At 45.1% G+C, this 24,995-nt stretch overlaps 1 protein-coding gene across 1 annotated transcript; it reads left to right on the top strand.

Annotated features, from left to right (window-relative positions):
• The first annotated feature begins 1,841 nt into the window (after nt 1-1,841).
• Nucleotides 1,842-23,011, top strand: TNFSF11 (TNF superfamily member 11). Its single transcript, XM_039366741.1, has 5 exons — nt 1,842-2,088; nt 10,889-11,056; nt 20,230-20,278; nt 20,371-20,472; nt 21,258-23,011. Exons 1-5 carry the CDS (start codon nt 1,861-1,863, stop codon nt 21,677-21,679), a joined length of 969 nt encoding a protein of 322 aa, XP_039222675.1. The 5' UTR covers nt 1,842-1,860; the 3' UTR covers nt 21,680-23,011.
• Nucleotides 23,012-24,995: the final 1,984 nt, after the last annotated feature.

The raw sequence follows: 24,995 nt of genomic DNA, 5'->3' as shown, positions 1-24,995 counted from the left end.
CTATTTCAACATTCTATTTATTGTCCATATTTCTTCTACTTTTACGGCCAGTAAAAGTAAATGGTTGGTTTTACCTCTTAACCCCCCCCCCCCACACACACAAAAAGACTTTTATTCAAAGCTACAGGGGTTTCCAAGGCAGTGAAATGTCTGCTGAAAAGAAACAGCATAGTAAAATGCTTTTCAGCTGAAGGTAGCATCATTCAATTATTTTTGACAGAATAAATGCCTTTGTAACAGGGTGAAATTTCTATTTTTTGTTTTTTTTTGCTCTGAAAGTCACTTAGATCTATTTCTCTTCGAAACTCGGAATAGTTTTATGTTTCTATAAGCTTCAGGTTTTATAGTGTCTCTTTATTTCTTCCCAGCCCTCTCAAGGGTGATTTTTCACCCAGGTCAAACATACCGAAGCAGATTTTGCCACAGAGAAAGAAGGATTTGCAAAAAAAATCCATTTGTTGCATTGTGCACACGTCTGCCGTAATTCTGGGTTCTTCCTTGTGAATTTTTGTATTCTAAAAATGTAATTAATTTACTAACCTTTCTATCAAAGGCAACCACCTTTGGCTAGAAACAGAAAGAAATGCTACGTTACGTTTGGGGTTGGGGGAAGTAGAAAGGTTTATGATTATAGAAATGTTGAATTTTAGATCAAAAGGCATTTTGTATTTGTAACTGTATGGGAGAAAGTTGGAACCTTCCTTCCTTCCTTCCTTCCTTCCTTCCTTCCTTCCTTCCTTCCTTCCTTCTTCTCATCTACTGTTCTTTATTCCCTTCTCCTCTGTTCTTTACCCTCCCTCCCTTCTTCTCCTGTTCTTTATTTCTCCTTCCTTCCTTTCTCCTTTGTTCATTACCCTTCCTTCCTTCCTTCCTTCCTTCCTTCCTTCCTTCCTTCCTTCCTTCCTTCTTTCTTCCTTCCTCTCTTCTACTCTCTTTATTCCTCCTTCCTTTCTCCTGTTGTTTCCCTTCCCTCCCTCCCTTCTTCTCCTGTTCTTTATTCCTCCTTTCTTCCTTCCTTTCTCCTTCCTTCCTTCTTCTCTGTTCTTTATTCCTCCTTCCTTTCTCCTCTGTTCTTTCCCCTCCCTCCCTCTTCTTCCTTCCTTCTTCTCTTCTTCTGTTCTTTATTCCTCTTTCCTTTCTCCTTTGTTCTTTACCCTTCCCTCCTTCCTTCCTTCTTTCTTCCTTCCTCTCTTCTACTCTCTTTATTCCTTCTTCCTATCTCTTCTGTTGATTTCCTTCCCTCCCTCCCTTCTTCTTCTGTTCTTTATTCCTCCTTCTTTCATTTCTCCTTTGTTCTTTACCCCTCCTTCCTTCCTTCCTTCTTCTGTTCTTTATTCCTCCTTCCTTTCTCCGTTCTTCCTCTCTCCCTCTCCTTCCTTCCTTCCTTCCTTCCTTCCTTCCTTCCTTCCTTCCTTCCTTCCTTCCTTCCTTCCTTCCTTCCTTCCCTCCTTCCCTTCCCTTCCCTTCCCTTCCCTTCCCTTCCTTCTTCTGCTTCTTTTCTTTTCTGTTCTTTTCTTTCTTTTCTCTTTTCCTCCGCCTTCCCTTCCCTATCTTCCCCCCCCCCCTTCTTAATCATTCTTTTCCCTCGGCTGGCTTTGATCGGCTCCGGGACGTTTCCATCAAGCGCCCTGGCCGTCTCCGCGCCCCAGCGCAAAGCGCGCAAAGCGCAGCGCAGCCGGCGCCAAGCGCAGCCTTCCCTCGCTCCGGGCTGGCGGCCCCGCGGGCGGCGCCCGGGGGGGGGAGGCGGAGCCGCCCGGGGGGGCCAAGCCCCCCCCCGGGGCCCGAGCTGATAAAGGGCCGGGCGGGGCGCGGCGGCCGCTCAGCCTGGGGAGCGCAGCGGGTCCGCGGCAGCGCTTGGAGATGCGGCGCGCCAGCCGAGACTACTCCAAGTACTTGCGCGGCGCCGAGGAGCTGGGCGCCGGCGCCGAGGGCGGCTCCACTCCGCCGCCCTCCTCGCAGCCGGCCGGGGGGGCGTCCGCCCCGTCCGGCTCCCCGTCCGCCTCCAGAGCCCTCCTGGCCGCCCTGGTCCTGCTGGGGCTCGGCCAGGTGATCTGCAGCCTGGCGCTCTTCCTCTACTTCAAAGCGCAGGTGAGGCGCCGGGAGGGGGGTCTCCATCCCTCGCTGTCCTGGAAAGGTTTGGGGTGGGGGTGGGGGGTGGGGGGCGCAGAGAGGGACCGGGGGGGGGTCTCCATCCCTTTGCGCGTCCCTTGGTGGATCTCATCTGGAAGATCCCGCCGCCACTCCCCCCCCCCCCCCCATTCCCGAGATCTGTTAAAATCAGGTCGAACGAAAGCAAGAGAGCCTCCGGTCGGTCGGGCTGGCCAAACTTCGCGTCTTGTTTTTTGCCAAGTTCTTTCCTGGGCGGGCGGGTTTCGCGCCTGGTTTCGCCAAGTTCTTTCCGTGGCTCGCAAATTTCGCGTCTGGCTTTGCCAAGTTCTTTCCTTGGTGTGCGGGTTTCGCGCTTCGGGTAATAGTAATAGTAGTAAAGTGGGAAGGGACCTTGGAGGTTATTTAGTCCAACCCCCTGCTCAGGCAGGAAACCCTACACCATTTCGGACAAATGGCTGTCCAGTCTCTTCTTAAAAACTTCCAGTGTTGGGGCATTTACTGCTTCTGGAGGAAGGCTGTCCCTACGTTCTTTCCTTCGCCGGCGGGTTTCGCCTCTGTTTTGCTCGGCTTGCAAAGATTTCGCTCGCAAAGTTGGGCGAAGTTCTTTCTTTGGCTGGTGGGTTTCGCCTCTGGTTTCGCGAAGGTCTTTCCTTGGCCTGCAAATTTCGCGTCTGGCTTTGCGAAGTTCTTTCCTGGGCGTGCGGGTTTCGCGCCTCGGGTTTCCGCAACGTTCTTTCTTTGGCCGGCGGGTTTCGCCTCTGTTTTGCGAAGTTCTTTTCCTCGGCTTGCAAAGATTTCGCTTGCAAAAGCTTTGCGAAGTTCTTTCCTTGGCTGGTGGGTTTCGCGCCTGGTTTCGCGAAGTTCTTTTCTTGGCTTGCGGGTTTCGCCTCTGTTTTGCGAAGTCCTTTCCTTGGCTTGCAAAGATGTTGCGTCTGTTTGGGGCCAGATGGGTGCTCTGCAATTTGGGCCAGGCGGTCGTTGTTTCTTGACTCTTTCAGGGTCCCCCGCTTGTTTCCGATCCACCAGCCAAGGTGGGGTGTCCTTAGGGTGGCCAAGCCCTGGGGGTGCCTGCAGGGCCGGGGGGGGGTGCGTGTTAAGAGACCAATGGGGGACCAATGAACCAGGGGAATGAGAGATACTACTAGTTGGCCAAGTTGGGGTGGCATTCCCTGGCAATGTTTCCTTCAACCTTGGCTGCTTTCTTTCGGATGCCAACATGATGTCGAGGGGCAGGCACTCCCCCCCCCCCATGGAAAGCTAGAGTTAGAGCCAGCTTAGTGAACTGGGGCCCCCACCCTCAAGTTGGGAGGACATTGGAAAGGGAAAAACGTTGAAGTTCAGACTGGATGAAGCTGCAGGCCTGGGCACCGTGAAATGGGCTGAAGTGTGCCTGTGACAGCGGGGTGATTGGACTGGGGGGGGGTTTCTTGGGGTCTTGGCCAACTGGGTGTCGATATTGGCCGGATTTGTGAGGTGTGAATAGTTTCTGCTCTGCTTGAAATCAAGGTCAAAGTGGGGATATTTGCACCATGCAGAGTTAAGAAGGTAAAAGTCCTGTGTCTTCCTCTTTCCCTCCTCCCTCTCCCCCTCTCCTTCTCCCTCCCTCCCACCCTCCCTCCCACCCTCCCTCTCTCCTTCTCAGTCTCTCCCTTCCCCTCTCCCTCCCACCCTCCCTCTCCCTTCCCCTCTCTTCCTCTTCCCCTCTCCCTTTCTCCCTCTCCTCCCTCTCCCTCCCACCCTCTCTCTTACCTTCTCCCTCCCACCCTCTCTCTTACCTTCTCCCTCTCTCCCTTCCCCTCTCCCTCCCTCCCACCCTCCCTCTCCCTTCTCCCTCTTTCTCCCTCTCCCTTCCCCTCTCCCTCCCTCCCACCTTCCCTCTCCCTTACCTTCTCTCTCTCTTCCTCCTTCTCCCTCTCTTCCTCTCCCCCTTCCTCCCTCTTGCTCTACCCCTCCCTCTCTTCCTCTCTTCCTCTCTCCCCTCCCTTCTCTCTCTCTCTTCCCTCCCCTCTCTCTCTCCCTCCCCCTCTCTCTCCTCTCCTTTCCTCTCCCTTACCTTCTTTCCCTCCCTCTCCCTCTCTTCCTCTCCCTCTTCCTCCCTCTCTCTTACCTTCTCCCTCTCTCCCTTCCCCTCTCCCTCCCACCCTCCCTCTCCCTTACCTTCTCCCTCTGTTCCTCCTTCTCCCTCTCTTCCTCTCCCCCTTCCTCCCTCTTGCTCTACCCCTCCCTCTCTTCCTCTCTTCCTCTCTCCCCTCCCTTCTCTCTCTCTCTTCCCTCCCCTCTCTCTCTCCCTCTCTCTCCTCTCCTTCCCTCTCCCTTACCTTGTTTCCCTCCCTCTTCCTCTCCCTCTTCCTCACTCTCTCCCTTCCTCCCTCTCTCTCCTCTCCTTCCCTCTCCCTCTTTCCCTCCCTCTCCCTCTCTTCCTCTCCCCCTTCCTCCCTCTCTCTCTCTCTCTCTCTCTCTCTCTCGTCTCCTTCCCTCTCCCTTACCTTCTTTCCCTCCCTCTCTTCCTCTCCCTCTTCCTCCCTCTCTCCCTTCCTCCCTCCCTGTCTCCTCTCCTTCCCTCTCCCTCTTTCCCTCCCTCTCCCTCTCTTCCTCTCCCCCTTCCTCTCTCTCTCTCTCTCTCGTCTCCTTCCCTCTCCCTTACCTTCTTTCCCTCCCTCTCTTCCTCTCCCTCCCTCTCTCCCTCCCTCCCTCCCTCTCCTCTCCTTCCCTCTCCCTCTCTCCCTCCCTCTCCCTCTCTTCCTCTCCCCCTTCCTCCCTCTCTCTCTCCCCCTTCCTGTCTCTCCTCTCCTTCCCTCTTCCCCTCCCTCTCTCCCTCTCTTCCTCTCCCTCTCCTCCCCTCTCCCTTACCCTCTTCCTCTTTCCCTCCCTCTCCCTCTCTTTCTCTCCCCCTTCCTCCCTCTCACTCTGCCCTTCCCTCCCTCCCTCACTCTCTCTTCCTCTCTCCCTTCCCCTCTCCATCCCTCCCCCTCTCTCTGTCCCTCTCCCTCCAGCCCCCTCCTTTTCTCTCGCTCTGCCCCTCCCTCCCTCTTCCTCTTCCTCAATCTCAGTCTCTTCCTCTCTCTCTCTCTCTTTAAGGCAGATCAGTTTTATATCTCGATTAGAAAGTTTGGCTTGCCCAATGCCATCAGAAAGAACGGATTTCAAGGCAGCCGGCAACGGTGAAGAGAGTCTGAAGGAATCCTGGATAACTGGATGCTTGTTTAGGGAGGCGGAAAAAGAGCTGATGCATGTCAGACTGCAGTTCTGGAGGGCAAGCCAAAAGTGTGGGAGTTCTCAGAAGCAAAGCCGCATTCCCCCCTCCCTGGGATTTTAAAGATGGGGAGGGGGACATTCTCCCCACCCAGGGCAAGATCTCATTCTGGTCAGGGCTTCCAAGCCAACGATTGTCATCACCAACTCCAACAAAGCTTGTCCAGTGTGGTTGAGATGCCTGATAGTTTAGTTATTCACACATTGTTCCCCAAGCGACCGAAAGCCCGTTTCTCGTATTTTTGTATTTTCAATGGCTTTTCAAAGACGTTTTTTGCAGCCTGCTCATCCCTACTCTGAGAAAGGGACAAATTTATCCTTGGGTCCACGTTCCGGGGGGGTTTATTTGCTGAAGAGCAGAAGATGTGATTGGGAGACCGAGAGACACACACATTCTCTGGTGGAAACGGCTGACTTGTTAGGACTGGCGTCTGTTCAAAGTTTATTTTTTTCTTCTCCCCCCTAAATTTGGCCAAAGGATAAAATAATGTTTCTTTTCTTTGTCGGGGGGATTTGAGAAATGCCTTAATCTCTCATTTGGGGAAAAGCAGGCCCCACGTTAGCAAACGAAGAGGGCTTTTATTGTGGGCAGCACAATATATGCTAGATTTGAATTGTTAGGGGGGAGAGAATTGGGGGGAAGAATCTCCAATGCGGTTTAGATTTGGGGTTACAAAAAGGCCCTGCTTTTTTTTTTTTCTTGGAAATTACCGTTAACATTGGTTGAGATGGCTCTCTTGGCTTTTCAGCTTTCCTTTTCAAACAAAAAAAATCCCCCAAACTTTAAAAGGAAGTTAAAAGTTGAAGTTTGCTGAGGTTTCCCCCCCCCCCTTGCTGCAGAAAGCCGTTCTGAGATTAGATTTTCTCTTTTTCAGATATTTTTTGAGAAAGAAAGGAAAAGTTTCTTGGTTAGGCAAGCATTTGTGTGTTGCAGACCTTCAGCTCCCTCCCAGCTCTATTATTCTGTCCTTCTGTTACCCTGATTAGGATTTCCTCCCCTGGCGTGATCAATAGCACCAGAGCATGTAAAGATTCTATCCAAGGGACTATTTTCGAGTTTAAAATTAATCTGGAAAAAAAATAATAATGCCATTTTTAAGTGCCGTTTTGCATGCCTAAATAAAAAAAAAAAACCACTCTTCAAAATTCTCTTGCTTTCTCCCCCCCCCCCGGAAAAGAGGATTTATTTCATTTTGCGTTATTGTAACACTGTGGATGGTTCTTTCCCCCCCCCCCCATTCTTCTCTTTTTACTGTGCTAGCCTCAAAAAAGCGAACGTAGTTCCGTTCTGTGTATTTATGGCAGGGCTAAAGGCAGGGGGGTATTTTGTACAGACCTGGTTGACCCATCTCGTCAAAAGGAGGAACTGAAAATTAAAAGGTGCAGAATCTGGTTGATGCGTTAACACGGCATCCAGCTGTGTGTTTTTACTTTTCCCAGTGAAAGTAAGATGCAGAAATTCCTGCAGTGGAGGCCAACACAGTGCTAGGCTGCATGAACAAAGGGATAGAATTGAGATCAGCTGAAGGGTTAATATCACTTTACAAGGCCTTGGTAAGGCCACACTTGGAATACGGCATCCAGTTTTGGTCCCCACGATGTAAAAAAGACTCTAGAAAGAGTGCAGAGAAGAGCAACAAAGATGATTAGGGGACTGGAGGCTAAAACGTATAAGGAACGGTTGCTGGAATTGTGCATGTCTAGTTTAATGAAGAGAAGGATGAGGGGTGACATGATAGCAGGGTTCCAGTATCTCAGGGGCTTCCCCAAAGAAGAGGGAGTCAAGCTGTTCTCCAAAGCACCCGAAGGCAGGACAAGAAGCAACAGATGGAAACTAATCAAGGAGAGAAGCAACCTAGAACTAAGGAGAAACTTCCTGACTGTTAGAACAATTAATCAGTAGAACAACTTGCCTCCAGAAGCAGTGAATGCTCCAACACTGGAAGTTTTAAAGAAGAGACTGGACAGCCATTTGTCCGAAATGCTATAGGGTTTCCTGCCTGAGCAGGGGGTTGGACTAGCTGACCTCCAAGGTCCCTTCCAACTTTATTTATCCTCTAGGTGCTTCCATCTGCTAGGATCCTTGAATACTAACAATATTTAAATCCACATGGGATGACCCCTATCCATCACATCTGGCAAAATTAAGCTCTTCCATTTTGAATGTTGAACTTTTTGCTGGATTCGAGTTCACTGATAAACTGTCTAGACAAAAGCAAGTATACTTGTGGGCTTGGGTTTTACCACAGCCGTCTCACTTCTTGGAAAGTTGTGTGTTCTCCATGTGAACAAGCCAAATATTCCTTGCTGGACTTAAAAAAAAAAAATCAGCCACATTCAGTTCTTTCTTTTTCGAAACGTTGGATAATTTTTTTCGGTGTCTTTCCAGTTTCCTTTGGTTTGTCTGCAATTTCAGAGAGGCAATTTATGCGCTAAGAAATATATCTACGTAACCCAAATCATCTCCCCGGTCTTCTTCTATAGCATGGCGACCCATAATATGGCTTAAATTGGCATCAGATAACCTACCAGTCTGGTAACTTTAACTCTGCAGCAGATAGCCAGGTAGTAAATATTGAATATTGAGTTGAAAATGTGGTTGTGATCACTTAACGGTGTGGAGACAAGAAACTTGTCTGCCTGGAGATTATAAAAAGAAGGTCTAGGGGTGACGTGATAGCAGTCTTCCAATATTTGAGGGGCTGCCACAAAGAAGAGGGGGGGGGGGTCCAACTTAATTCCCAAAGCACCAGAAGGCAGGACAAGAAACAACGGATGGAAACTAATCAAGGAGCGAAGCAACTTAGAACTAAGGAGAAACTTCCTGACAGTGAGAACAATTAACTAATGGAACAACCTGCCTCCAGAAGTGGTGAATGCTCCAACACTGGAAGTTTTTAAGAAGAGACTGGACAGCCATTTGTCCGAAATGGTGTAGGATTTCCTGCCTGAGCAGGGGGCTGGACTCGATGACCTCCAAGGTCCCTTCCGACTCCGTTATTCCATTATTCCGTAAGCTTCCTTTCCCCCCTCTTCCTATCAATTTCTCTCCTCTTAACTTGGAACCAAGCTTTGCTTCAGGCTGGAATTTTGCTCAGCCACAGAATGAAGGAGGCATTCCTGGTGATGTGGTGAAAGGATTCCCCAGGATTTTCCGAGAAGTTGTATGACACGCTTTGCTCGAAATCTCCTCATTTTGTTATTTTCTCCTTCCCTTCATTGGCATCAACTCCACCAGTGGGTTTCCCCCCCCCTTTCTTTGAAGGAATGAGAATACAGTGAACAGAGGGGTAAGTGTGTTGAAGCAGAACCAAGAAAGGGGAATGTCTTTCTTTATTTATAAATATGTGGTCTTAGAAGCGACCTATTTATTGCTGTAGAAACAGTTGTGGATCTCAGGGGCTTTAGGCCCTGTTGGAATTCTCCCTGTCCAGTGTCACTAGTGGTTTTTTCCATTTTCTTAAGCTTTATTTTTCTAACAATGGTTTTGTAAGGCGTGGCTTGATTTGGCCACTGCAAGTCGGAATCCCTCATCTAGAGCTCTCCTTTAATATCTAGGGGGCTGCCACAAAGAAGGGGGGGGGGTTGTCAAGCTATTCTCCAAAGCGCCTCAAGGCAGGACAAGAAGCAACGGGTGGAAACTCATCAAGGAGAGAAGCAACTTAGAACTAAGGAGAAACTTCCTGACAGGGAGGACAATTAACCAGTGGAACAACCTGCCTCCAGTAGATGTGGGTGCTTTTAAGAAGAGACTGAAGAGATTGCTTGACTGAAATCTTATAGAGTTTCCTCCTTGAGCAGGGGGTTGGACTAGATGACCTCCAGGGTCCCTTCCAACTCGGTTGTTCTGTTATTCTGTCTCTTCACCACTGCTTCCTTTTTCCTTCTCATCCTCTGTCTCATTCTATCTCATAAGCTCAAAAGTGGGGATGATCTCCTTTCTTCTTTTCCTTCCTTCCTTCCTTCCTTCCTTCCTTCCTTCCTTCCTTCCTTCCTTCCTCCCTCCCTCCCTCCTTCCCTCCTATTCCTTTTCCTCCCTCCCTCCTTCCCTTCTATTCCTTTTCCTCCCTCCTCCCTCCTATTCCTTTTCCTTCCTTCCTTCCTTCCTTCCTTCCTTCCTTCCTTCCTTCCTTCCTTCCTTTTCTTCTCCTCTGTTCTTTATTCCTCCTTCCTCCCTCCCTCCCTCCTATTCCTATTCCTTCCTTCCTCCTTCCCTTCCTATTCTTCTTCCTTCCTTCCTTCCTCCCTCCCTCCCTTCATTTCTTCTCCTCTGTTCTTTATTCCTCCTTCCTTCCTCCCACCCTCTCTCCCTCCTATTCCTTTTCCTCCCTCCCTCCCTCCTATTCCTTTTCCTTCCTTCCTTCCTCCCTCCCTCCCTCCCTCCCTTCCTCCCTCCCTCCTTCCTTCCTATTCCTTTTCCTTCCTTCCTTCCTCCCTTCCCTTCCCTCCCTCCCTCCATTCCTGCCCTCCTGCCAGTTATAAATGCGACCATTCAATCAACAAAGACATCTACCTAAAGCTTTGCACCGCTCTTACTTTGGACCCCAATCTTACGAGAGACCGGCCAGCAAAATCAAACTTGAAATACCTCCCAGCTTCTGTTCCTTCGCGTGGCCTTTTCCTCAAATGTAAGAAGCCCCAGTGTGGCTGAATCTCGTCTCCCTCGCGAACGAAAAAGAAACACCTTAGACGATTTCAGGTGGGATGGAGCCCCACTCTTCCTAATCCTGGTTCTCTGGAACATTTGATCGGTTAGAAAAGTAGTTCTGGTACAAAACACTTCCAGGGTTCGTCTTTCTTTAGATTGGTGTTTCTCAACCTTGGCCATTTTAAGGCATGTGGACTTCAACTCCCAGAATTCCACAGCCAGCAATGCTGGCTGTGGAATTCTGGGAGTTGAAGTCCACATGCCTTAAAATGGTCAAGGTTGAGAAACACTGCTTTAGATGTTGGAAAGAGACAAATTTGGAGCTAGCGCTGTCAACAGCTGCTGATGGTCAGGCAGGAAAAAATCTGGTAACATCTGGTCCAATGATGATTTATTTATAAACAGCCCAAGTACAGGAATCTTCAGTTAATGGTTAGCCCCTGGTTGGAGTTAGATAAGGGTCAATGGCTTTCAAGAGGAGTTAGATCACTCGCAGCTACGTAGAGATTCTAGGCTGATCCCTCTTTTGGCGCCACCTCAAGTTCTGCTGCTGCTTCTCCTACACCAATGGTTCTCAACCTTCCTAATGCCGCGAGCCTTTAATACAGTTCCTCATGTTGTGGTGACCCCCAACCATAAAATTATTCTCGTTGCTACTTCATAACTATCATTTTGCTAGTGTTAGGAATCGTGATGTAAATATCTGATATGCAGGATCAGATTCTAGAATAGACTCAACCTGGACCTTATCATGGTTAATAATTCTGAAAGAGAGATTTGAGGTTTTGGTTTTTTCCTGGACTAGTGTCTGTCTGGATCTTTGGGGTTCGACAAGCATGACTTGAAAGCACTTAGCTCTTTTTGAATAATTTGTTCCAGATGGACCCTCACCGAATGTCCGAAGAGGATACTAACTGTTTACGATCCTTCCTGAGACTTCAAGGGAATGTAGATCTGCCAGAAACCACCTTGGCCAACCAAGAATCAAGGCTGCTGTCTGAATCGTGTCGAAGGATGAAGCAGGCTTTTCAGAGAATAATGCAAAAGGTCAGTCTACCTCAGAGATGCAACAAGGTGGGAAGTTTAGATAAATTTCAGGGTTACCTTAGACCAGGGGTCTTCCTACTTGGCCCTTTTACGACTTGTGGACTTCAACTTCCAGAATTCCTCAGACATGGCATGTTGGCTGAGGAATTCTGGGAGTTGAAGTCCACAAGTCATCAAAGGGTCATAGTTCCTTCATGCTGGCTGAGGAATTCTGGGAGTTGAAGTCCACAAGTCATAAAAGAGTCATAGTTCCCTCACGCTGGCTGAGGAATTCTGGGAGTTGAAGGCCACAAGTCATAAAAGAGCCAAGTTTGAAGACCCCTGTCCTAAAGTTTCATGTGGGTGGTAGATAGCATGGTGAGAGGCCCAAGACTTCGTGTTAAAGAAAAAGCACTCCATACATTCGACGATTTTAAACTGGAACAACTTGCTTCCAGAAGTTGTGAATGCTTCAATACTGGACATTTTTCAGAAGAGATTGGACAACCATTTGTCTGAAATGGTAGAGGGTCTCTTGCTTGAACAGGGGGTTGGACTAGAAGACCTCCAAGGTCCCTTCCAACTCTGTTATTCTGTCCTGTCCTGTCCTGCCCTGCCCTGCCCTGCTCTATTCTATTCTATTCTATTCTATTCTATTCTATTCTATTCTATTCTATTCTATTCTATTCTATTCTATTCTATTCCATTCCATTCCATTCCATTCCATTCCATTCCATTCTACGCTACGCTACTCTCATGCTAGCTCTGGTAGACCTAGTCCCCTGTTCCGTTTAATATAAATATAAAAGAGTACTAGTACTTGCCTTTATAAAGCCCTAGTAAGACCACACTTAGAATACTGCATCCAATTTTGGTCACCCAGATACAAAAAAGATGTTGAGATTTTGGAAAGAGTGCAGAGAAGAGCAACAAAGATGATTAGGAGCCTAGAAGCTATAACATATGAAGAACGATTGCAGGAACTGGGTATGTCTAGTCTAGTGAAAAGAAGGACCAGAGGGTGACATGATAGCAATCTTCCAATACTTAACTAATCAAGGAGAGAAGCAACCTGGAATTGAGAAACTTCCTGTGAGGACAATTAACCAGTGGAACAGCTGGCCTTCAGATGTTGTAGATGCTTCATTACTATTTGCTTTTAAGAAGAGACTGCACAGCCACTTGTCTGAAATGGTATAAGGTCTCCTCCTTGAGCAGGTGGTTGGACTAGAGGACCTCCAAGGTCCCTTCCAGCTCTATTCTGATTGATTGATCGATTGATTGAATCAATGGAATGAGTTGCCTCCAGAAGTTGTGGGTGCTCCATCACTGGAGGCTTTTAAGAAGAGATTGGACAACCATTTGTCTGAAACGGTATAGGTCTCCTGTGGGAGCAAGAGGTTGGACTAGAAGACCTCCAAGGTCCCTTCCAGCTCTGTTACTATTAGTACTGTCATTAAGAAAAGTCTTCACAGTTTCCTTGAACTATGAACTAAGAACCACGTAGCGGTTCCTTGATCCACTACAACAAGAACATCCTACAGTTGGGAAGATTTCAAGACAGGATGGCTTGAAAGGATTGATTCCTTGCAGGTTCTCTCAACTCTTAGAGGCCCCAGATCCAAAGTTGGCTACCTCAGCCTTACAAACCACCACCTTCCTTTTAGCAACCATCTGACCAGATTTGGCAGAAGGAAACTTGGCATCAGCCTCTCACCAAGCGCATCCTGTTTCAGGCGTGATTCTCACCACCTTTCAAATGAGGTTTCTTGAGAAGAACGCAGTGAGGTGACAGGAAGTAGGGCAACTCAACTTTTCTCTTCCTTCCAAAAAAGGCAATATATTCCCAAAGAAGATAAGGCAGAGACACCTTTAATTTCCTGGACTAGAAGACCTCCAGGGTCCCTTCCAGCTATTCCGATTCTGATTCCTTTTAACAGCCTTGGGATTCAATGTTTGGAAATGTGACTTTTGAGCGTTTTTCACATTTTATCGATCGTTGCGGCATTGCCGTGCTCCTGCGATCAAAATTTGGACTCTTGGATCCTAAAAAGTTATCTTGTATGTATCCTAATTTACAGCCCAAGTGTTGGAGGTGTGGTAGTCTTGATGCAACTTTTTTTTCATATTTGGTGGACTTGTAAAAATATTAAGGCTTTCTGGATTATGATTTGGTGGAACATTCAAAAGATTTTCAAAAGGAAGACAAAGTTTACTCCTCAACTATTTTTATTAGGGATTTTTGAGGATTTTGATGTTAAACATACTGTTTTAATGTTGAATTTAATTACAGCAGCAAGGTTATTGATAGGTCAATATTGGAAGAAAGATTCGTTGCTTACATTAAGAAGAATGGACATTTAAGGTTTCTAACTTAGCAGAAAATTTCTGCTTATTTAAAGGATCATACTCAAGAAAGATATATTATAGAATGGAGAAGATGGATAGATTATATTAAGATTAAATATGGAACTGAAAAGTTTCACTTATTTTAAGATTAAATAATAAGTATTATTAATAATATTTAAATTAAAATTTTCTTTTATTATATAATAATCAATTATAAATGGATTTGTTTATGATATGTTATTAAGGTTTAAAGGGAGTGAAGGTTTAAGTATGATTTTAATGATTGTATAAATTGTTAAACTTGTTTAGCCTATGATTAATATATTTGTTAATTTAATTAGATTATGTTTAATACGTTTGAAATACCCTGTATTTGGCTCCGGGAAGTCGGGGGGTGGGGGTTGGGGGGAGGGTAAATGGGTTCATTTTATTTTGTAATTTCTAATAAAACTTTTTGAATAAAAAAAAAAATTTGGACTCTTGGCGACTCATATTTATGACGGTTCCTGTGTCGCTAACCCTAACCCTTCTGACAAGCAAAAATCCACAGGGAAGGCAGACTCGTTTAATAACTGGGTTACTAATTGTGGTCGTAAGTCAAGGACCACCTGGATACAGGTCCATTGTTTTCGCCGTCCGGATGTTGCTGAAAACACGGCTTCTCCAGCGGGCCTTCGGATCTCCCACAATATGTGGTGCCACGCCTTAATTTTAGCTTGGAATTTTCATCCTCATGTAATTTTTATTTGTAACTCTCCATTCCGATAAACCAACTAGACCTCAGCTAATTTCAGGCAGCTGGGTAAATGTGACACCTAAATAAACAGGAAAATTTTGATTTTCCACCCAAGGGTGACATTCTATAAATCTCCCGTGAAGTTGTTCACCTGATTTACTTTCCTCGCTGAGAGAGGATTTAATGGCGGGTTGTTTAAAAACAACAGTCTTCTAAATCTTTATTTATTGGGGGGAGGGACCAATCCTGACAAAACACAGGTGGTCCTCGGCTTACAACCCCAACGGAGCCCAGCGTTGATGTCGCTAAGTGAGGAATTTGTTCAGGGAGTTTTGCCCCCTTTTTGACGGGCTTTCTCGACGCAGCTGCTAAGTCAATCACTGCGGTTGTGAAATTAGTCACACGGTTGTTAAGTGAATCTGGCTTCCCCATGGGTCACAAAAGGGGATCACACACCACCCCAGGAAGCTGCGACCGTCGTAAATATGAAGCAGTTGCCAAGCATCTGAATGTAAACCACCTGATCGTGGGGATGCTGCAACGGCTATAAGTGTGGAACATGGTCATAAGTAACATTTTTCACTGTCGTTGTAACTTCGGACAGTCACGAAATGGACTGTTGTAAGTCGAGGACTGCCTGTACAACTTTGTTTAGCCTTTTTTGACGCTGACTGTTCTTGATCACAGCAGATCCTGAAAAACTGGCTGAATTCACGTCCCCAAATATGGGGCAGGCAATCCATCAACTCAAAAGTCCTTAGAGCATTTGGTCTCTTACTCATCCCTGCTTGCTTAGCTCTAGTTAAATCTAGAGAGGACCAGCAACCACCCAGGTGGACTCTTAAGTTCTCCGCTCACGTCAAGAAGTCTTTATTTCCATTCAAAGTTGACTTGACAGTGTTTCCTTCTCGGTTCTTGGCCCAGGGGAGTAAAACCCCAACTTATCAAATTTATTCACGCAGTGTCAACAAAATGGTGTTTTTCTTTCCTTCTGGCTTGGTGGCTTTTCCTGCAAGGCCTTAGAAGGCCTTTCGCAAGCCGCATTCATCCCGGGGAAGGGCTGCCACTGCTTTCGCAGGAGACACCGTCAGTCGGATACGTCGGTCAGTTGAGGGAGCATTTTTCCATCCATCTTGGCAGCCATCCCAGGAGCTGATAGCTGAGGGGGAGCTTTGTCAGGCTGAGACTTGCCTCTGCACTTGACAACAAAACAAACTTTGTTGAGCCTCAGGATGGCCTCTCGTGAGGAGATATTTGCGTAGACCGCTGAGGAACGCTTGACGTTGGAGTTTTGGTAGTATTTATAGAATCAGGCCATGAATATCAGGTCTCGTGGCCTTCATTGATGGCTTAAGTGAGGTTGCGAAGTAGGTAAGTGACACCAAAGCCTGTTTGCGATCTGAACTTTTCCTGAATTTTGTAATGTCATTCATCTGTTACAGAAAGACACGTACCAATATAATTATGTTAGGGGAAAGATTCATGCAAAATTATTATTATTTTAATGAGAGCTGCCTGTAAAAATAACTACATCTTTCTTTCTTTCTTTCTTTCTTTCTTTCTTTCTTTCTTTCTTTCTTTCTTTCTTTCTTTCTTTCTTTCTTCCTTCCTTCCTTCCTTCCTTCCTTCCTTCCTTTTCCTTCCTCCCTTCCTCTTTCTTCCTTCCTTCCTTTCCTTTCCTTTCTCTCTCTCTCCTTCTCTCCCTCCCTCCCTCCTCCTCCTTCCTTCCTTCCTTCCTTCCTTCCTTCCTTCCTTCCTTCCTTCCTTCCTTCCTTCCTTCCTTCCTTCCTTTTCTCCTCCTCCTCCTCCTTTTTTCCCCCCCATCACTCTCTGAAGCAAAAATATTAAATACATCTTGGAATCATAAGAGTTAAGGAAAGAATTAAGGCCATCCCACCCTAATCCTGCTTAATGCCACAATTCAAATTAAAGCTTTCTGGTCTAGCTACCAGGCTCCCAATAATAACAGTGTGAAGTTATTCCTGGCAAGCAGTTTTTCTTCCTTTATTTTCACTCCCAAGGCCAAACCAGAAACATTATATATACCTCACACTTAACAATGCAGGCGTTAAGATTACATGAAGAAGGCGCCAGGCGATACATCTAAAACTTTGCCCGCCTGAAAGCAAAGCAGTGATCTTGTTGTGAAGAAAATTAAAATTTCTAGGAATTGGTGTTCTGACTGCTAATTGCCAGTGCAGATAAGGTGGAGACCTTGAGAGAACAGATGGATTCTCCTGTAATTTAGCCTGCTGTTTACTGTCTTATATTGTGAGGTTCTAGAATGGGGGTCTTCCAACTTGGCCCTTTGATGACTTGTGGACTTCAACTCCCAGAATTCGTCAGCCAGCGTGAGGAACTATGAGCCTTTTATGACTTGTGGACTTCAACTCCAAGAATTCATCAGCCAGCGTGAGGGAATTATGACCCATTGATGACTTCTGGACTTCAACTCCCAGAATTCCTCAGCCAGCGTGAGGGAACTACCACCCTTTGATGACTTGTGGATTTCAACTCCCAGAATTCTTCAGCCAGCGTGAGGGAACTATGACCCTTTTATGACTTGTGGACTTCAACTCCAAGAATTCCTCAGCCAGCGTGAGGGAACAATGAGCCTTTTATGACTTGTGAACTTCAACTCCCAGAATTTCTCAGCCAGCGTGAGGGAACTATGACCTTTTGATGACTTGTGGACTTCAACTCCCAGAATTCCTTACCCAGCGTGCCTGGCTGAGGAATTCTGGGAGTTGAAGTCCACAAGTCATCAAAGGGCCAAGTTGGAAGACCCCTGTTCTAGAGGACACCCATTCACAATTCTCTGCGTGGTGCCTTTGAAGTTCACCCAGTCATTTTGTCAAGACTACCAGTTGCCTCGGCCTCTCCTTGGAGGAGAGTAGATCAAGAACGGAATATCTGAAAATGTTCTTATTGGAAAACCACCACAACAGAGCCATCCCAAAGGGGCTTTTTCAAAAGGCAAGCTGGTTTCGTTTTTTTCTTGAAGATGCTTCGCTTCTCATCCAAGAAGCTTCTTCAGTTCAGAATTGAAGCGAAACATCTTCAAGGAAACACCCAGTTTGGTTGCCTTTGGAAAAAGCACCTTTGGGACATCCATGACTTGGAGGACTAAGCTTCTCCATAGACTTTCAAACAGTGTATTTGTTTATAGAAGCACGTGCAAACCACATTTTTTTTAGTTGGTTCACAGGAAGTTCATCTCTGTATGCCCTTTCGTCTTTGCCTTTGGGGGGATCAGATGCCAAGAAGGGGATTCAAAATTCAATATTCCCGATTGCTTAGAAAAAGGAACACGAATAGCCAGCAACTTGCTACGCAGAAGTAAGAAATCTCTGCTGAAAAGAAAAACCTCTTTTGCACACCTGGGCAAGATGGAGGAGAACCATTGCATTTAACTTTTGGACTTGCCTTAAAGAGAAAAAAACCTTAAACCCCAAAATAAAATCATGGCGATGGGCTGTGAATTAAAGAATCCCAAAGCTGAAGATTAAATTGAATTTATGGAACTGTGGAGGACTTGAGCAACGTCCAAACAATTGGAAGTTCTTTATCGTAGGAATTTTGCAGACACCTTGATAATGAGTTTATCTTGTGGCCATATTTTTCATCCTCAGCTGTATTGCCGGCATTTATTTTTTGCACTTCCTTTTCGATTCATTGGGCCATTTTCCGTGGCTTGCAAGTGAAAGTTTTAAAAGATTGATGCTCTCTCTTTGCAGTTTCCTTCCTGACTGACAGAGCTAAAAAACATTTGATTTCCTGCAAGATAACGGATTTTTGATCTTCTTCTTAGCGTTCAGCTCATCATTGGTTTCCCAGCGTTCTCTCTGGTTAGGCAAGGCTTAGATACTAAGGGATTAAAAACTGTACACCCACACGTACTTGGAAGATTGCTCAAGATGGTGCCTTTCATCTCACTCCCCCAAATTGTCACTCTTTCTCTGAAAAGGCCTCTTCTAAGAATTGATACCCTTCATTTATTCAATTCTAGATCTAGAGGGATCGGTCATGAGATTGGACGTCATGATGTAAAAAAGATGTTGAGGCTCTGGAAAGAGTGCAGAGAAGAGCAACAAAGAGGATCAGGGGACTGGAGGATAAAACATATAAAGGAACGGTTGCTGGAATTGGGTATATCTAGTTTAATGAAGAGAAGGACAAGGGTTGGCATGATAGCAGTCTTTCAATATTTGAGGGGCTGCCCCAAAGAAGAGGGAGTCAAACTGTTCTCCAAAGCACCTGAAGGCAGGACAAGAAGCAACGGATGGAAACTAATCAAGGAGAGAAGCAACCTAGAACTAAGGATGAATTTCCTGACAGTCAGAACAATTAATCAATGGAACAACCTTCCTCCAGAAGCAGTGAATGCTCCAACACTGGAAGTTTTTAAGAAGAGACTGGACAGCCATTTGTCTGAAATGGGATAGGGTTTCTTGTCTGAGCAGGGGGTTGGACTAGATGGCCTCCAAGGTCCCTTCCAACTCTGCCATTCTATTCTATTTGAATGTCTTCCCTGCTTCAGAAGTGATGGAGATGCTGATGGTGGTCTTGTTTGGACTTGCATATCCCATCCAATGTCATGATGTCACCACAACTGTGGGTTTATAATGTTCCGAAGGCAGAGGTGGTTTGACCCCTGGACATAATCTTAGTGGGGTTCTTGGCTATCATGTGTAGATCTCTGCTAAACTGTTTTTGCAAAATTCGATGCTGCACACTTTTTGGGGAAAGGTAATTTCTAAATTCCGTGTAGGAAAAGTCCGTTGGGTTTCTGTTTGTGCTGCAAGTGGAGGGAAGTGATTCTGTCACAAGTTTCCTCATAAGCATTTTAATCCTCGTAGCTCAGCTGTTCTTAACCTGTGGGTCGGGACCCCATTTGGGGTCGAATGACCATTTCACGGGGGTCGCCAAACAATGCAGTCCGCCATTTTCCCCCCTTTTCCTTAGCTGTGCTCCTCCCTTTTATTCTATTGGCTTTTGAAAGCCAATAGAATAGACTCTCTTGAATAGAGTCTAATTCTATTGGCTTTCCAAAGCAAATAGGAATTGTCCGGGCTGTCTCTGCCCTGCTCAGCCCGCCAAAAGCCCCAGTCTGCAAACAGTGCTGCACCAGTTGAGTAGTCCTCGACTTACGACCGGTTGAGTAGTCCTCGACTTACGACCGGTTGGGGGTCGTGGCATTAAAAAGGTTGAGAACCACTGTCGTAGCTGCTCATAACTGCAGAGGCACATGAAGTCCCGTGGAAAGATAAAGACAATCTTATGAGTTCAAAAATCACACTGGGCATGAATTTAGTAACAATATTTTTGCCGTTAAACAGTGCCACTGGAGAGGCATATCTATGCAACTTTGTCTTTCCAGATGTTTGGGACCTCCGTTCCCAGCAGTTCAACTAGTGTTATTGTCAATGCTGCAAATATTGTATATTCTTGCTTTTGACAATATGCAGAACTATCTGGTATTTATGGGGTTAATACAGAGCAGAAGGGGGGTTGGGGGTAAAGCCCGGGAAAGAAAGAGGAAGAAGACCTTTGACCTTCACACTAATTGGATAATGTGATATATGACGGCTAATTTAGGGAGGGAACATGCTGATAATTTAACTGCTCAGAGGAAGAGAACTTAGATCCTAGCATCCCTCCATTATGCCTGTGCGGACATTTTGCAACAATAAAAGACTTTTAGGAAAATAAATGCCTGGAAGTTCTTTGAAGTGTTTCATTAGCCAGAACCATAACAGTTATGACATTATGGGAATTGTCAGGCACAAAAGATCAGGTTCAATTAAACTGATTTCTTGCTACTCATAACTATACACAGGAACCTTGCAAACTCACAGTTAACAGCTGCTCGTAGTTAGTTAAATAAGGGTCCACAAAAATTCTAGGGAATTGGACTGGCTTTGCTTGTGGCTATGTAAGGATTCTAGGCTAATCCCTCTTTTGACTCCACCCCCCAGATTCTGTCAATGCTTCTCCTACAGTTGTAGCCCGAACCATCTGGAAAGCAGATCTTATCTCCCCTGTATTGCAACAGGTTTAGCTACAATCCCACTCTACAGTATTAAATGCATTTTTTTTTCCTTTTTAGGAAGTCCAACGTCTGAGTGCGGGAAAAGACCAGTCACGGTTGGAGAAATGTAAGTGTTACTTTCTTGTCAGGAACTTTTAGTTCAAGGAAGATTTCAGAGCTGATTTTAACATGATGTTGTTGTTGTTGCTTTCCCAACAGCCACCATGGGAGCTTCACCCAATTCAGATTTACCCAAGAAAAGTAAACCTGAGAAAGCACCATTTGCCCACCTTATAATTGATGGCCACAATATTCCATCTGGTAAGTTCATTTTCAAACATTTACCATGTTACCATACAGCTCAGAATGAGCGGCAAGACATTTGGCTGATTTACAGCTGGTGATGTCTGAAATGGGCAACTACACACACACACACACACACACACACACACACACACACACAAATTCCAATGATTACACTTTTAAAGAATTATACTTTGTGTATACAATTCGCTATACTTATTAGAATAGAACAGAACAGAATAGAATAGAAAATATGGAATAGAATAGAATAGAACAGAACATATGGATGGAATGGAATGGAATGGAATGGAATGGAATAGAATAGAATAGAATAGAATAGAATAGAATAGAATAGAATAGAATAGAATAGAATATATGGTTGGGATGGGATGGGATGGGATGGGATGGAACGGAACAGAACAGAACAGAATAGAATAGAAAATATAGAATAGAATAGAATAGAATAGAAGAAGGAGAGTAGAGTACAGTAAAATAGAATAGAATAGAATAGAATAGATGGATGGAATGGGACAGAACAGAGCAGAACAGAATAGAATAGAATAGAATAGATGGATGGAACAGAACAGAACAGAACAGAATAGAATAGAATAGGACAGCCCCTTGTCTGAAATGGTATAGGGTCTCCTGCTTGAGCAGGGAGTTGGACTAGAAGACCTCTAAGGTCCCTTCCAACTCTATTCCAATTGATCTATCAACTAGCCGCTAAGCGAGGATTATTTGTCATCCCCAAATAGGAAGCCCACATTTTATTCATTTTTTAAAAAGATATCTTTTCATCTTAGGCACCGGGAAAGTCAACCTGACGTGTTGGCATCATGACAAAGGCTGGGCCAACGTGCTGAATATGACCTTCAGCGACGGCCGACTCATAGCCAATCACGACGGCTTTTACTACCTGTACGCCAACGTCTGCTTCAGGCACCACGAGACGTTGGGAAACCTGACCGGGCAGATGCTGCAGCTGATGGTCTACGTCATCAAAACGGATGCCAAGAGGCGGAACTCCGTGGTTCTGATGAAAGGCGGAAGCACTAAGAATTGGTCGGGGGAATCCGAATTTCATTTCTTCTCAGTAAACGTGGGAGGTTTCTTCAAACTGAAGGCGGGAGAGATTGTGAGCATCCAGGTCTCCTATCCTTCCTTGCTGGACCACTCCCCGGAAGGAACTTATTTTGGAGCTTTTAAAATAAGAGATATCGATTGAAATTTGATTTTATTTTGAAAAAAAAGGGGGGAAGTGGTATTTATTCAGCTGGGTTAGATTATTGGAGAATGGAGTTACAGCTCGCGGGGTTCAGCTGTGTACAGGTAGTCCTTGACCTATGACCGCAATTGAGCCCATAATTTCTCATTGCTAAGCGAGACAGTTGTTCAGTGCCCCATTTTACGACCGTCCTTGCCAGAGTGGTTAAGTGAATCACTGCAGTAGTTAAGTCAATATTGTGGTTGGGAAGCGAATCTGACTTCCCCATTGTCAGAAGGTCGCCCAAGGGGATCACGTGACCCCGGGACACTGCAACTGTCATAAGTACATGCCAGTTGCCAAGGCTCTGAATTTTGATCGCGTGATCAAAATTTGGGTCATCGGTTGCTTTTTCAAAGGGGCCCTTTTAAAAGTGAAAAGTGCCATTATAGCTTCGGGCGGTTGCTAAATAAATTGGTTTAAGTCAAGGACTACCTCTTATCAATTCAATTTCCTGGGCTGTCTTACTGACAGCTGCCATTCAAAAAAAAAAAAAAATCTGCTCCTGAGGTTAGGACCGTCCAGCTAAAATATTTCATTTCAAGGTTTTTGGGGTGATTTTGGCCTGTGGACCAAAGAGGCTAACAGGACTATGAATGGGCCGTCCTGTCTGGAATGGCAGTTAAACCATGGCTTATAAAAAACACTTTGAAAAACTAAGCTGACTTTGGTGTCCTACAGGAACTCCAGAGTCGGATCCAGAAGACATTAGTAGCATGTAACTGCTATTAAAATCTGGAAAATAATAATAATAATAATAAGATCCCGCTGATTTTCACAAAAACGAACTTCTTGAAAAACTAAAAAAAGTTCCAAGCCCAGGGCGTTTCTGATTGGTTCCGGTGAATATTTCCACACAAACTCGCTTTGAGAATTGCACCGTTCATTTAGATTGACCCCTTGTGTGGTTTGTAAAGTGGGTTTTGCCCCTTTTTATGACTTTTCTTGCCACAATTGTGGCAGTGGTTAAATTACTAACCTGGTTGTTAAGTGAATTTGGCTTCCCCCATTGTTTTTGTGACACCCCCCACCAGGACACTGAAACTGTCCTAAGTACATGGCAGTTGCCGAGCCTCTGAATTTCGAGCATGTGACCATGGGGAATGCTGCAACGGTTGTAAATGGGAGAAAGGGTCCTCAGTCACTTTTTGTAACTTTGAACAGTCACTAAGCAAGCTGTTTTAAGTGGAAGACACCCTAGTTTGTTGTGCCTTACCAATTTTGTTTTATACTGTACTCAATAAAGCAACTTATGCACTGGTGCAACTTAGCCTTAACATTTTGTAATTAAAACATTGAGGGGAAAAAAAAAGAAAGTCTAAGTCAATTTAGGAAGGAATTTTAGAAGTTGTAAAATGGAACTGTCGCTTTCTAAATGACAAAACGTCTTATATTTCCCACCCCTCTTTTTTTTTTCTTCTGCTGGCGGAATTGCCCCTGAAGTATGTGTCTGTGCTTCGTCCCTTCCACGGGGGCCGACACGGAGTCGTAAGATGCTTTTTTTGTAGAGTTTCAGCACTGAATTTGTCCGATACCGTTTGTGTATCTGGGACACAATTCTACTGACTACAGTATAAAGGTGCTTTTCCTTTTTGGTGATGTGATATCAGCGGTAAAGATGGGTTTGTGGGATGCGTGAAAGGACAGAGAGTCTGAGAATTGATTCACAAAGGAGGTGGCTTAAAGCTGAGGTCTGTCTTTTGGGGACTCGGTCCATTGCATAGGAACACATGTTGACATTGAACCAATTTAGCCTGGATTAGATCAAATGTCTATGAAGATTCTCAGGCGTGTCTCACAGGTGCTTTTTCAAAAGGCATTAGTCATGAAGCTTCTTGGATGAGAAGTGAAACAGCTCCTCCTCCTCCTCCACCACCACCACCACCACCTCTTCTTCTTCTTCTTCTTCTTCTTCTTCTTCTTCTTCTTCTTCTTCTTCTTCTTCTTCTTCTTCTTCTTCTTCTTCTTCTTCTTCTTCTTCTTCCTTCTTCTTCTTCTTCTTCTTCTTCTTCTTCTTCTTCTTCTTCTTCTTCTTCTTCTTCTTCTTCTTCTTCTTCTTCTTCTCTTCCTCTTCCTCTTCCTCTTCCTCTTCCTCCTCTTCCTCTTCCTCTTCTCCTCCTCCTCCTCCTCCTCCTCCTCCTCCTCCTCCTCCTCCTCCTCCTCCTCCTTCCAAGCTTAGAGAGCACCAAGGATCCCACAATCCTCCTCCTCCTGGTTCTTGAGAATTGTTGAATTTTTCTGCATCCAGGCCTCTAAAAAACCCTCTTCCTTCCAGCTTTTTGACACTGAATATTTAAAATTAGCATTTTACATTAACTGACTAATGATTTCATGACTTATAGGCATGATTTGTCAAATTGTTCATTGAGGGCTGGTTCTTCGTTCTGCACTAACAACAACAACAACAACAACAAGAACTTGGAAGGGACCTTGGCTGTCCAGTCTCTTCTTAAAAACTTCCAGTGTTGGAACATTAACAACTTCTGGAGGCAGGTTGTTCCACTGGTTAATTGTTCCAACTGTCAGGAAGTTTCTCCTTAGTTCTAGGCTGCTTTGGAAACCAAAAGGCGCAAATCTGTTAATCAATTCTCAGCATTGTCTTGCCATGCCAGAACTTGCAAGGTCCTGTTTCCCCCCTCCCAAAAAAAAGGCAAAATGGATATTTTTATATTCTGTAAGATCAAGGTTATATTTCAGATGTAAGATTTTATGTGAAGAACCTCGTAATTTATGTTTGTCCTAAAGTATTTGATACGAAATATTTAAAATCTCAGTGTGTATAATGTATATGTATGTGTGTGTATATATATATATTGTTGGAAGTGTTTGTACAGAAATGGATTGACTGGTGCACTTTTAAAGCCCACGAGGGAAAAACTGCAGCTAAAATGATCGTTTGCTACTCGCAAATGTGACCTGTTTCTTGCCGTTGTATTAATTTAATCGCTTTTGGTTGATCTGATCAGTATTATTCAAAAGTCCAGGATCGCACATCACAATCTGACAACTGTGGATAGTTTTTAGATACCCTTATACCTTTAAGTTTTAACTCCAGCAATTTGTGCCAAGGTTTTTACAGGAAAAAGAACAGGGGAAAACCAGTTAAAAAAAATCAAAATGGCGACTTTGAAAGGAAGTTATAGCAATAATGTTGGTTTAGACAGCGCTCAATGATTATACTTGTTAAGTTATTGCTGTCTTTAAGCAAGGCACCTACACAATTCTGCCTCCCCCTGTTGCAGTTGTTATGCAGTGGGGGAGACCCTGGGTTGCTGAA

This window comes from Crotalus tigris, unplaced genomic scaffold (assembly GCF_016545835.1).
Source record: "Crotalus tigris isolate CLP2741 ecotype Arizona unplaced genomic scaffold, ASM1654583v1 scf7180000020351.1464749751:1500972, whole genome shotgun sequence".
Classification (NCBI taxonomy): domain Eukaryota; kingdom Metazoa; phylum Chordata; class Lepidosauria; order Squamata; family Viperidae; genus Crotalus; species Crotalus tigris.
This window is presented reverse-complemented; position numbering and strand designations above follow the sequence as displayed.